At 37.7% G+C, this 14,321-nt stretch overlaps 1 protein-coding gene across 1 annotated transcript in view; it reads left to right on the forward strand.

Annotated features, from left to right (window-relative positions):
• DPP10 (dipeptidyl-peptidase 10 (non-functional)) overlaps positions 1 to 4,121 on the forward strand; it is a gene marked incomplete at its 5' end in the record, with an annotated part of 51,294 nt that extends 47,173 nt beyond the window's left edge. The window contains 3 exon segments of the mRNA XM_010019208.1: positions 42 to 114; positions 1,463 to 1,536; positions 3,021 to 4,121. Coding sequence (XP_010017510.1) covers positions 42 to 114; positions 1,463 to 1,536; positions 3,021 to 3,158 — 285 coding nt within the window.
• Between the last annotated feature and the right edge of the window lie 10,200 nt (positions 4,122 to 14,321).

Genomic DNA, 14,321 nt, shown 5'->3' on the forward strand with positions numbered 1-14,321 from the left:
AAATGCAATTCAGTTACACATTGTGTGTGTTTGTTTACCAGGCATCCAGTGTATTACACAATCTTCATGGTTTAAAAGAAGCAAATTTGCTAATAGTTCATGGGACAGCTGATGGTGAGTATTTACAGATGCAATTACATTTGGAGTCAGAGGTCCTAATAGTCAGGCATTCAAAGGCTGATTAGGCACACATGTAGCAAGTGCATTTTTAGTTTCATTATCTCTCCAGTAGGATTTTTTATTTCAGTTGTCACTTCTAACTAAATTGATGACGCTTTTCTTTGCTGAGTCTTTGTACCTTTTACGTGCTGTATGTTCTAATTTGCTTAAAACTTTTGGACCACTGTACTGCTAGTGAAAGGTATTATATGAATTACTAATAGAACAACATACATTTTTATTGGTATTTTAAATTCATAGAGATTCTGCAATTGAAGAAGGAATTATCAGGACAGTTGGTGAAGTACAGCACCAAATGGGAAATTAAACTTTTCAGCCAATTAATCAATAGTGCCAAAGCATCTGAAGCTGAAGCTATAGGGAACTTTTTAATAGCATTAATACTTTTATCAGAAGTTTAAGGCAGCAAATGGGTAAAACAAAGTTCTAGCACTTTAAACAGAATCATAACGTCAGTCAAGAGATAATTTGTAATTACAGATTTAAATTTGACTTAAGTATATTATTCTGAATTTTCTTAACTGATGTAGGTCTAAAGAACAAGCTTTGGTGCAGGCACAAAGGGAGGGACAGAGAAGATATACTGGGTGACTAAACAGGCATGAGAGCCTCAGACTTTGATCACTGTAAAAGGCAGAAGCAATTTCTTCTTCTCTGAACTCGGTGCTAGAGGGAATTGGGAGTCTGATAGGTGTCTGAGCAATACAGTGTGTTCCAGACAAGGGCTCTGATTGCCTGCTGCCCTTGCTTAATATCACACCTAGTGACAGCACCCAGCCCACTTGCAGCCTAAGCTCTGCAGGGTTAGGACATGGTAATAAAGTTGTCTGGTTTTACCTTACAAAGATTAAGTTTTTGCTATGTTGCAGGCAGAAAGTCCATTACCAAAAGAATGGTGGGCTTTAATAACACTGAGCAAGCAGTAGAAAACCCAATGTGCTTTCATTTAACACAATTATAAACTGTCATGATGTTCGACAGGATGGTTTTACACACCTCTAAACTCTCGCAAGTATTTGTTAATCAAGGGTAGAGAGGAGTCCTCATGGAATGCCTGGAAGGCATGGCTTCACTTGCAGCTTCCAGCTCCTTCTCCAAAACCTCCGCAGTTACACCCTGCACCACTGTAACTGGTGGGGCTGTGCACTTCTGACCAGAAAGATAGCTTCAGATCCAGTAATTACAGAGGTTGGAAACGTTTTCAGTCAAAGCTGTTTAGCAGATAAGTATTTCATATTAGCCTATCTTTTTCTAATACTATCCAAATGTTGTTATCTTGCAGCTAAAGTCCACTTCCAGCATTCAGCAGAACTAATTAAACATCTAATAAAAGCTGGAGTTAATTACACTATGCAGGTATGTGCCACTGTGACATTTCCTATCAACACAGGTCAACATTTAACCTCATATTGCCATTTCTTCCCTGAGAAGGAGCCTCCGTACCACAACGCAACCAGTATAACCTCAATTTGCAGTTAAAACTCCATTTAATCCCATTTTCCTTACTGTTAGTATGGCCATCAACAATCATATCTTCTTGTCATTCTTCTGGCTCTTTCTCCTCTTTCTTATCTTTTTCCCACCTGTTTATCCTACAATGCTGTACAAAGTGCTTTGGAGTCCATATGCACTCCTGGTAATACGGATATCACTACTTTAGTCCCTTTTTGCCTAAAAAAGTATTGGGTCATATGAAACTAATTTCCCCTTAGTTTCAACATTTAAATTTATTAAAAGGCAGCTAAAAGGGGAGAGTGCTGATACCTCTTTCCATAGCCGTACGCAGGATGAGGGTGCTGTAAGTGACAAGCTGGAAAGAGGGCAGGGCGTGCTGGTGATGTACAGACTTGGATGAGACCCACCACAGCATACATGGATGTTGCTGGCCAAGGGCTCTGACTGCATTAAGCCTTCTTGAATATCTTAGATTATGTGAGTTTGGGTCACTCCTCCAAATATCTCTGATGTTACCCTTTGCAAACCTTGACCTTACTGAACCTTAGCGAACTGTAGTTTTTACTGAAGTATGTGAGCTTACGTCAGGGAGGAGGTGGTAACAAGGGAAGTAGCATCACTTATAAAGGGAAAAGGACTATGTGTAAAATCTGAGTGGGGAATGATCTGTTCCAGCTGTCCCTGTGAGTTCAGATGAGGTGATGTGAGTGCCTGTGGAGAGAGGAAGAAGCAGGAACAACAGGGCTCTCAAAAGAGCCTTGTTGAACCCTTCTCATGCAACATGATATCCTGAGTTTGAGGAAGCAATTGAAGCTTTTTGCCTCAGGCCACTGCAAGTCTCTTGCCCTAAACCCTGTGGCCTGGATTTCTTCATTCAGCCTGCAAATTTTTGTTCAGCCTCACTTGAGAGAAATTTCCAGTGGAATTTGATTTCAGAAATTAAAATGTGCACATCCACTCTTGGAGAGAGAGACGATGGGCTTTAGATAAGATAGGAAAATAGTTAAAAATATGTATAAAAAGGTTTTTCACTGAGCATTTAGAAGCTCAGTTATTGAGAGGTTCCTAAAAGCATGAGGTAATTAATCCTTATTGACATTAATGGGATTTGGATGCTTCGACACTATTGAAAATGCCAGCTAAGTAAACTGTTGAAAGCACAATTACTGAGAATATAATTTTTTTCTCTTCTGCAGATCCCACTGCAGTGGTTGTTTTATGTAAGTTCAAATTCCAAGAGAATGATGCCATAAAACTAATGTTATCATCCTGTTGTCATCTAAAACATTTTGAAGATCCCAGAAAGAAAATAGAAAGAAAACTAGAGCCCTAAATATTTGAAGCCTTTAAAAAACTGTTTACCTTTTTCCTTTCTTCTCTGCTAGATCTACCCGGATGAAGGTCATAACATTGCTTCTGAGAAAAGCAAATATCACCTTTACAGCACAATCCTTGGGTTTTTTAGTGCTTGTTTGAAGGAGGAGACACCAATTTTACCACAGGAACCTGAAGAGGATGAATAAGGAAGCCTATTTGTGTAGTACTGAAGGGGACTTACTTTTCAGCTCAATAAAACCATAAATAAAAGTGACTGTAAGATTGCAGATTCTGGAGAAGCTCAAGGGCAGCTAAAGGATATCACAGTGGAACAGCACATTTACAGACAATGAGCTAATAAACTGGAATTTGACTTAAAAGTCCAAACATATTACCAAGGGACAAAACCTTTACTTTTGTGGAAGGTCAACAGTTGGTTACAGTTTCCTGGAAGAACTTCATTTTGCATAAGTGTAGGGTTAGTGCATGTTTGTTATGTTAAGCCTCACTGTTGGTTCTGTAAGTGGTTGCTCATTTTTAATTTAAATGCACATCTTTATTCATCTTTGCATAATGCACAACCTATCATAAGTATTATGGCCACTAATATTTTAAAAGGTGAGCTGCAATCTAACACTCTACTGTAACGTTAAAATAAGTGCAATTTTTTTGCTGTCTATTATACATAAGAAACCACAGAGATAATAAAGGGCACGATATTTTCTCTAGTTTCTGCTCAAAGGGGATATATTGTCTAGTGCATCATATAACATTGGTACTGAAAATTATTTTTTCCCCCAGTTTCAGCATTTACTATTATTACTATATCTTCTAGTAACCAATAAGGGACTTTCTGGTAGTGTACTCTTGGTCTTTATGTATATACCCAGGACCCACTAAACAGAAAATCTTTCTGAGCTTGAAGAATTTTTTTCGAGACATAAATAACAACTGTATTTAAAACAGTATCTGCAATGGAAATATTTCCCCAGGCCAAAATGTATCTATCGTTTCCTTAAAATATGTTTAAGTTGTGTTTTGGTATTGTTTATAGTAGTTAATAGTTTTCTGGTTACACTCTAATTTTAGAATATGCTACTTTGCCAGATGGAAATTAGATACATAAGTATTAAATTATAGTTTCAGATAAAGAAAATTTATTAACAGTGTACAATGCCACTAAGTAATAACTTTACTCCTCAAATGAAGACATATTTTGTGTAGTGCATTTTCCTTTTCTTCCTTCTGGTCTCAAATGTAATTCTAATGTTCATCAAGGTGGCCATGTAGCTGGAACACACCAGTAGTTTTTATTCCAGAGCTGCTCATTAAGTCACTTGCGACAGGATTTAGCTTCTACAGCATCACAAAGAAAGGAAGTTTTTCATTCAAGGCAAAAGAAGCTCCTGACAAGATAAATTTTATTATTTATTCAGAGGTGAATTACAGCAATAGAAATTGAAACTATGAAATAAACAAGGCAGCCAGTTTGGATTTGCAGGATATTTACTCTGATCACGGAAATCAAGTACGGTGTTGACTTAATTTGAGGTATCTTCCTGAAGGTATGTGAAAATTCTTGACATATGCTGTGCCACTTACGTGAGAATAGCTATAGGTTTTCTTCTTTCTGGATATATTCTAAATACTTTCCTACACAGTTAAGGTTTTATTTCTTGCAAGATTAAAACGAAAGTAATTTTTTGAAGGTAGCTATACTATTTAAGATGTAAAGTTCTGCATATTTTATGAAAAATGGGAATTGGTTTTAATGTAATCAAAAATTACCTGAAGCTTTTTACTCATTACTTTCTTCTGGAATATTTTCTTTCACAGCATTTTTTATGATGCAAATAATTAATTTGTCTGAAAGGTGTGGTTTTATGGAACACTCGAAAGTCTCTGTCTTTTAATGTTTAGTATTTATCTTGTTTTATTAGCAATGTTTAACTATTTTTTCAATTATTTTAATACAATTTTAATGTGCAGTGATATCTCGTTTGGGTCCCAGTGTCACCACAAAGTATGGCTTTGCTTTGTGGTATTTATAGTACATACGGAGTGCATATGTATAGTATAGGTACAGTATGTATGTATGGAGGCTACTAGATGCACTACAATAACAACATACAAAACAACAAAAAAAGTAAGAGAAGCAAGGTTTTGAAAATCCTGTTTTCTGTAGAGGAGCAACATTTTAAAGTCTTCTAGTGGCTGGGACTTCTAGACTGTGATTTTAAAACCACAAGCTGTGTGCACACATTGATGTGAAAAGGCTAATTCTTCTCAATATGCGTTGGCTGTTTCTCTGCAAGATAGCCACTATGTCGTTATATTTACTACTTTTCACACATATATAGCCTTTAGTCACCTGAAAAAGAAAACAAACAACTCTTATGTCTCACCAATAGCATTATGCATGTGGTCAGGAAGTACGTTATCCCAGCTCTGTGGAACCCACACCCTATCTCCTCTTTTCCCCATATCTCTCTGTTTCAAGCCCCCGTTCCCTGCTCTTTCTACCCCAGCGTCCCACCTCCACCTTCAATTTTGATCAATTTATCTGAATATGAAGGTAGCATGAGGACATGGTTTCTATAAGAATGCTTTTTGCCAGGACCAGTATGTTTAAAAAGAGTTATCTGAAATGTGGGTTATCTGTTTGGAAATGTGATATGCTTTTAATGTTTTAATATTTCTCACACTGTGGTACAAATACAGGTATTTTTATATAACTGTGTATACAAAGGTGAGCATCAGATCCAGGTTAATATGTGTTACTGAAATTTTTATATATTCATTCAATTCAGATATTACAGATGCAACTACTGATACTAGTTAGAATTTGGTTCAAGGGGTATCTCTACTCTTCTAACATGTTCCGATATTTCTTCCATTTACAGCACAACTTAATATTGTTATCTATCATTCTACATGCATAACTAATGGCAATCACTCATTAATTAGTCTGTGATCTATAGTATTGATCAAGAATTAGTACACACTGCACAGAAATGGCATGAAAGGCATAGGTTTTTTGTAGCTTATCCATTGTTAAGCACTGTGATGGCATTATAGGTCTGAAAAATTACTGTTTGATTCAGCTGTCATTAAAATATGACTTTTACTAGATTAGACCTATTAATTTATGGAAAGCTAGGGCATCAGCATATCTGTTTACTGCTTGCTAGAGCTTATCTCTACCTTCCTGATTTCCTCTCTCCTTTTTCTGTTATTAGAACTTGAAAAATCCATGAAACCTGTAGGTCATATTGAAATGATATTACAAAATCAGGAGTAACAGCATGTCAGTTGGATTTTTTTTTCCCCCAGATTGTTGAGTACAAAGAAAGGCTGATTATTTCTAAATTCGTTTTTTCAATCTTTTTACAGTGAAGACAATATTATTTATGACCTGGTTTAATCAACGTCTTTAATCAACGTTTAATCAGCTGTGATTTGCTATTACAAACTGTTCATTGTTCCTATGTTTCTGGCATATGTAGATCTACCTGTGTCTGAAAATGAAGATGATTGCCTCTGTTCTCTCAGCTCTGGCACTTACTTTGAGTATGGAGTCAGTTAAATTCATTTAGTTGAGAAATTATGCTTTTAAGACAGAAGAGCTAGTATTTGATCTGAAGCCAAAGATTTTCCATGGAGACTTGGGAGTGCTGAGTGATGGCTCCTTTAAGAAAATGCAGAGGATACAAGGTGTAAGCTAGTATCCCTCTTTGCAGGTTTATTAGATGTTACTGAAGAAATTGCACCAAGAGGAAGGAAAACTTGCCCAAAGAATCTGAATACCAGTTTCTTTTGCACAGCCTAAAAACACATAGGCAAGGTACAGTGGTCCTAGCATTTTATATTTACTACAAGTAACTCCTGCTGTCAAGTAGGTTGCCTCTGGGGAAGGAAGAAGCTCACTGGTATTGATTACCAGTGCATCTTCTGCAAAACATCTTTCAGTACTGTTAAGATCCCTTTTTCCTTTGAATGATTTCAAGAGTGCTTCACAGAATGGGGAGCTCATGGGATGTGGCTAAGGAGAGTCACAACTTCCAAGGTGCCTGGAGCTTTGAAAAGAAAAGAAAGAATTTAGTTCTATCTGTTGCATTTCATATGTGAAAGGCAAGGAGCCTGGCTTCAAGGAGGTAGGTGGATGACAAGTGTTGGTGATTCAATGACCAGGGACGTAATGCAACACACTTCCTACAAACACTGTACCAAAGTGTGCAGTGTTAAGTAAAATAAATTACTGTTTTCCAATGCCAGTTAGATTAAATTGATCAGGTATTTGGATAGAATTAAGGAAATTACACCACCTGAGTGTATGGAGTCCAAAGTTTCCATTAAACTTGGAACCAGACTTCTTGCTTGCATAATTAGTTTAGAAATTCAATATCCCACCTTCAAATAAGTCTAACTCAACAACAATAAAATTGATTTAATAATGGCTATAGCCCATGAGGACATGAATGATATGTACAATTCTTTTTCATTAAAATATCCCATAAAGTGCTAACAGCCCATTTTTAGATTTCGTGACCAAAGGAGAAAAAGAGGCGTGGGGAAAGATTCTGATTGATAAAACCGACAGAGGGAATGTAATTGGTGGAAAGATATTCAGGAAATATTTCCCTGAGGAAAGTGATTAGAAAAATGTTTTCTGTTAAAATGTATTTTGTGTCATAAGTGAGCTCAGAGAACAGCTGTCAGGGGTACTTTAAGAGGATTTAGATGTTTACATACAGCTGGTGTCAAGGGGGTAGGTACCTATACAGGCAGATTGTCACATCCTCCACCCAGTGCAGAGTGTTTGCAGCTCTTTGTGAAGGAGGATTGTAGTCTGTGAGTTTAGTCTGTCAAAGTCCCTTCTATCCATCAGGGATGGGACACTGGGATAGGATGCAGTTGAGAGGCAAAGACATGAAATTGTACATCAAGAATAACAGAAATTTACTTTAAAAATGTCTAATCAGTATGGTCATCTGGCTATTCTCCAGTTAATCGGAGGTGAGGGTGGGGAGTTTGGGCCGGGCACTCAGTAATCAACTTAAACACACTTCAGCTGAGAGACCAGCTGGCAGAAATAAACAGCTCCGGCAGTGCCTGCAAATGCTCGAACATCACTGTGAAGGAAAGGAAAGAGAATGTAAGTATGGACACAATATTTTGTTTCTGTTACCGCTATGGAAGAGGTGCTTTAATAAAATGGGTAGATCCTTCCAAAATCTTAACAAAGAGCAGAAGAAGCCTGAAGAAGTACACTGGTTGGTTCCAGCAGCATCACCTGCAAGCCTTTTCCCAGCGTGTGTCTGACAAATAAAATAATGTGTAGGATCCATTCTTGAGAAGGTTTTCAGCGTCATTAGGAGAGGTAAGAAAAAAGTCTTGTAAGGAGACATTTTACTGCAGTATGTTGCTCTATTCAGAGCTTTTGCTCTAAAATAAAGTGATGTAGCATGTACTATGAAACTTGGTAACCTTAGAGACAAATACAGCTAAAGCTTGATATAGTAAACTTTCAGCTAAAGCAGGAAAGCCAGGACATTCAGCTATTTTCATAAAAGAATGGTGAATTACACAATTTCTTACGGATTTTTAGTCCTGTATTTGTTTCATTTATATTGTACATTTCAGTCATTATAGGAATATAATTCCACATTTGAAATAAGCAATTACAGTGAAATACTTTGTTTTGCAAAACAGTGCAAATTGTTACAATTTAAAGCTATTTTCATTTGCAAGTTAACCGTTTGTCCTTTTGGGTTGCACTGGATACTGCATTATTGGGCTGCTTGGTTGATTTTTTTTTTTTTTTAATTGGAATGGAAATAATACTGAAGTTGGAAAGGGGAGCTTAGCTGTTTTTGTAAGGATTGCTTATAGAAATACAGTGAATCTGAGTACTAGGGAAGTATTTGAGGTTTTATAGAACATCATATCAAAAATATACATTACCCTAGAAAGCAGAGGGCCACAAATGAAGGAAAAAGTATGATCATTTCACAGTGTAATCAGAATTAAGCAAGTCAAAAGAAAAGGCAGTGTGGAAAATTAGTTTGGAAAGAACTTTCAGGCTTAAAAGGAGATCTGTGAGAGAGTATCAATTTTTTTTTTATTTTTTTTGCTTTGATTTGTCCTGTGTTTTTGGGTTCAAGAACTCATTCCTGAGATGGGGCTGACAGCAAGGTTATGATCAGATTTTTCCAACAAGGGCCTGAATTGACTATCAGTACATTTTTTTACTAAAAAAAGTTAAAAAGCTTAGAGTGTAAGCTAAGAGCTTAGCAATAACAAGTTGGAAGAGTAGGACATTGAGCTAATTGCATCAAGTGGCACAGTGGGAAAACAGAGCAAGGTGCTGCTTACTCTGAGTGGAGAAATTGAAATGAGGTTCACAGCATTAGGATGAGACTGTCTTGCTATGATGTAATGAGAACAGGATGAGGAGGTGTAATTCCTTTGCTGTGCAAATGAGCATTTATTAATTATAGCAGAGACCAAACTTTTGAGGCTGAGTGCCAAATGTATCCGGTTCTATGTAGATGCACAACAAGACATCTGACAAGAAGACTACATCAGTCTTCTCATAATGGTTGATTTGCTTTCCTGTTCCACTAGAGAAGAGCTAAAGAGCACCTGTGGGGACCAGGAGCAGCCTAAATACTTCCTTGGGAAAGGGAGCTTCATAGTTGAAAGGAGAGCCTCAGCCACAGAAATCTGTGTAAAGTAGAACAGAATGTTCACCACCCAGTATAGGAACAAACAGGACTGATTGGAAGGAAGAAACTTACGAATTTCCAGCAAAGAAAATTTTGAGTCTTCCTTTTATTCCAAACATGGCAAAACTGAAGGAGGAAATAAACTCAGGAAACTTCAAAGTCTGATTTGAATAAGATTTTAAATACCAAAAAATTAAGCTAAAATAAAAATGCTCCTGGGAAAAAAAGAAAGGGAAGGGGGAGATATGTGTTGTTTCTACCCCCAACTTCCTCAATACTTGTTTAAAAACGGGAAGAGAACAGCAATCTGCTGTGCAGCTGGTTTATGACAAATCCAACCTTCTATTCTTTGGCAGATTATCAAAGAAATGCTTTGGTGAGGAAAGGAGCACAGTCCTCAAATGAAAGATGTCATGGATGAACTAAGCAATAGTGAATTCTCAATAGGCAATCTTCATGTGGAATATCTGAAAAGTTCAAAACATCAAAAACCCTACTCAGATGGTGGTAAAAGAACTACAGCTGAACTGAGCTGTCCCTAAACAGAAGGCTTCCCCCTGCTCTCTTTAAAAAAACAAAGCAAACGTTGGGTATTTGACAACTAGATCCCTGTTCAAACATAAGGACTTAAACTGTGAGTCAGGATTGCTCATGGAAGACATTTTTGGGTCACTACTATTCTACAGTTAACTGTTAATATTATTATGCCCACCAAAAGCATGTAATGGGCAGAGGCAGCAGGCATTTTTGCTCTTGCTATCTAACAGGGATGTATTGCAGCCCTGGGTGCCACAACCTGCGTATTACTGTTCATACCACAACTGATGACATATGAAGTGGTGGCAACCATGCTTGAGAGTTATGACCTGGTTCTTAGATTTTATTTTTTTTTCTTTGTTATAACCATTATACAAATGGATTCTGGGTCTGATGGTGAGAGGGGATATGAAAGGGAAAGTCTATGCCATGGTCTTCTGTAGAGATGAGCAGATAACTTAAATACTGGCTGAAGGCCCTCCTTCTCTAGAAAAGCTGCTACCAGGCTCACAAGGATATGCTGCAATAGGCAGCTCAAAAATTTAAGCCATTTTTGAAGTATCATGATAGCAAGGCAGGGAAATGTGTGGAGCATCTTTTACATGTCATCCTTTAAGACAGTGGAACTGTCTGAGCTAAACCTATGTTTCGGAAAAATAGCTTCCATGCTTAAATGGCATACGGTGCTTTGACTAGAATCATTGCTGTGGATAAGTGTCATAATGTATTTTAGAAATGTTTCAGGTTTATAAATGATAACTTTTCTCTTAAGAATTGGTTTCTTATCATATTCAAAGTCTGTGTACATACTGTTATAGCTAAGCTCTCCTTCTTCCCAAAGAAACCTTGCTGCTGCTGTGCTAAAAATACCATGTGCGAGGAGGAAACATCTTGTACACAGCAACAAGAATTTATAGTTAGTATACCAGTAATACTTCCTCCTGATCACAACACATATTTAAGCATTTGGGACTGTGGCATCCTCACCTGGATAGAACCAGAGCTAAAGAAAATCTTATCTGTAAGGACAATGTCTCAGAGGGAAAAGGGAGTGTGATGATGGGGGACTGGGGCTGGGTTGGCTGATGCTGCCAGGACTGGGGAGCCAAAGGGAGGATATGCTCTTGCCTCTCTGTCCTTGGCGTCCCACAGCCTTTACCTATTCCCCATCTGCTGCAAACACAAACTTTCTGCTCTCCTGAGTCTTGTGTGCAATGCCTGCCTCTTGTGCTGCGTTGTGGGGTCTGCTTCTGGGGCAAAGCCTCTGCTGGGACTTTCAAAGGCTCAGCGAAGTCCCAGGCTTTGTAACACCCAGGGCTTATGCCATGTGCGTGCCTGCCATGAGCTTGTGAGATGTCTTTGCTATACATGGGATGAATCTCTGTTGCTCTCTCTACTTCTGCAGGCAGATGCTTCAGCTATGCCTGCAGATTAGTCACTATAAGTAATGCCTTCCTGTCTATATAACACTTATCTTCCCTGACACAGCTCATTGTATTTTTACTGGCTTGAATTTGTAAACCTTCTGGGGTGGTTTGCACACAAACATGAGGTGTTGCTGCATCTCACTCTTCAATTGGGCCGAGTCTGTTGCTGAGGTGCATATTAATAATTAGTGTAAATCTGCAGTAGCCTTCTGTGGGTAATGATGTCTAGGGTGCCTGTGCAAAGGTTGAAAATACTCTGCACATGTTCTAGTTATCCGCTGTTGGACGTAATACAAACCCCATAGCTCTTACTCATTTATTTTTAGTTCCTTCAGAGAAAGCAAATTGTAAATTTGTTTTGGGAAGACTGTAATATTGCGAATTCCCCAAGAGATAGGCAGTTGACCTGCAAACAGGTTGTTGCATATTCCCTGCATGAGATCTTCCCAGCTGAAGTGGTAAAAAGTAGAGTCCTCAGATCCTGCGGGTAAGGACCTGTCTTTGTCATCTGCTTGATGCTGCAGAGGATGAATAACTCCTCATGTGGTTTGCCTCTGCTGAAGTGGTGCATTAAGAGTATCTGCCATATCTAGCCCCTTCAGTTCATAAAAGATGGAAAAGAAAAAGCAAACCCAGCCTCTTCTGGTAACTCAATTTAGGATTAAGGTTTTGATGAAAAAATAATGCAGTAAACTTGAGCATGTTAGAAATGAATTCAGTAATAAGTATCCACTTTTTGTAAAAACAATATTTGTTATAGTTTAATCCATCAGGAGATCTAACTTTGACTGCCAGTTAGCATTTGTCATCATATCAGTCTTGGTTCCTCTCTAACTCTCATGGTGTGAGTACAGCACCCTGGGAAGGTAAGAGAGCGTATCTCAGAAATACTGATGTGCAAACTGCATTATAAAACATGGCCAGTGATCTATTTGAAAGATTTCAAGAGCACTTTCCTGGAGTCCTAGCTGAAGCTTTTAATTTCTACAGATAAATGTAGAATTGATGTTGCCATAGAAGACTTCAATTCTTCATCAAGTCATGTTTTGGGTTTTGCCCTGTGGAAGACTTTGGGGTGGTGGAAAGACATGAGTATGCATTAACTGAAAACCAAGAAACACTAACACACACTTATGACGTGTCATGCTGTGGAGTATTATCCCTCCAGTACTGGTTCCAGCTTCCATTAGTATAAATATTTCTTGAACTGACTTTGAATCCAAGCTACATCATTTACCTGCACTTCATCCAGCTACTGCAATAGGAGTCTGAAGCTACACACATTCGGTTTGTAGAGTAAAGAAAAACAACTTGATGCCTGCCGAGATGTCTTAGAGTACTTTCATATAAATGTACAATGGCATCTTGGTACTAATTCAAGATATCTGCTTAATCTGAATATTAGTTTGAGAAGGGACGTCTGAAAAGAGTAGAATCAGGTTTCCCATTCCTTTTCCCTTCTTTATGCTGATACAGTATGCTTATTATGGATGCTGCACTGCATTTGTGTTTTGTGCCAGTTAGCCTGCCACCTTCTCTAAATGAAGCTTGTACAAATGTTGCCATTCATGACCACCAAATATCACTGCAGTTCAACATACTCAACAGAGTTACCTGATTTATGTTTTATTATAGTATTAAATTGATTATTTATACATTGATTATTAGAGCAAGATCAATTTAATGCTGTAATAAACTTGGTATTGAGCATAGTTTAAGATATGTCAAAGTATAAAAATATGCATATGGCTGGACATTTCTGAATTGCAGGAGTGTGAATTGGACAGAGAGCAAAAACTGAAAGCTGTTTGTGACATTTAATGACCATATTAACATCCCTAATAGTAAATGACCAGGTAATTAAGGTGGAAAAAAAATCCCAACAAAAGTGGTTTAAGCAATTATCATAATGTCATGAAAGTAAAAGAACACATCCAACTTGAGAAGGGGCGATCTCAGGTTGTCCAAGTAAATAGATTATTCATGTTCTTAATGTATCATTTACATATCTTTGGCTGTACTGTATAACATATGAACTGGTATGCATGACCATTTTAAGGGATGTGGAGAATTATAAACTCCACTGGGTAATACAGAAATATATCTAGAAGTGATGCATGTACCATGGGTACAGACTAGATTAACATGGATGAGTTAAAAAAAAAAAGGAATGAAGTTTTGTATGGTTACTGCTCTGTGTGAAATCTGTGCTGGACCCCATTTACTAGAGGATCTAAAACCAAACCTAAGGGTGTTATGTGCAGAGAGGAAGATTATACTTGATGTAATCATACATTTATAAAAACTGTCAGTTTGCAGTACAAAAGGTTGGATGATCTTGTAGCAAAGTTGATTGATAAGAAGCCAGATATATGGAGATACAGTTCTGCTACTGTGTTGTGATGTCTTCAGATAAAAATACAGAGAAGCTTCCATGTCACAGTATCTGCTGTATATGCATGTGCCTTCTCTGATCTTGGTTTTCCAGGTAATTCTGTGCATAATGTATCCCAGCGATGTAGATGTACAGGACATAACATGTTCAGGTAGCAGGGACAGGATGATAAGACAGGTAGCGAAACTCGAAAGGTGCATTTTTTTTTTAAGTACTAAACCTCTTCTTGTGCAAAAAGGTGGGGGCGGGGAAGTGAAACTTCTGGAGGTGACTGACAATATC

This window comes from Nestor notabilis, unplaced genomic scaffold (genome assembly GCF_000696875.1).
Source record: "Nestor notabilis isolate BGI_N333 unplaced genomic scaffold, ASM69687v1 scaffold20877, whole genome shotgun sequence".
Lineage (NCBI taxonomy): Eukaryota > Metazoa > Chordata > Aves > Psittaciformes > Psittacidae > Nestor > Nestor notabilis.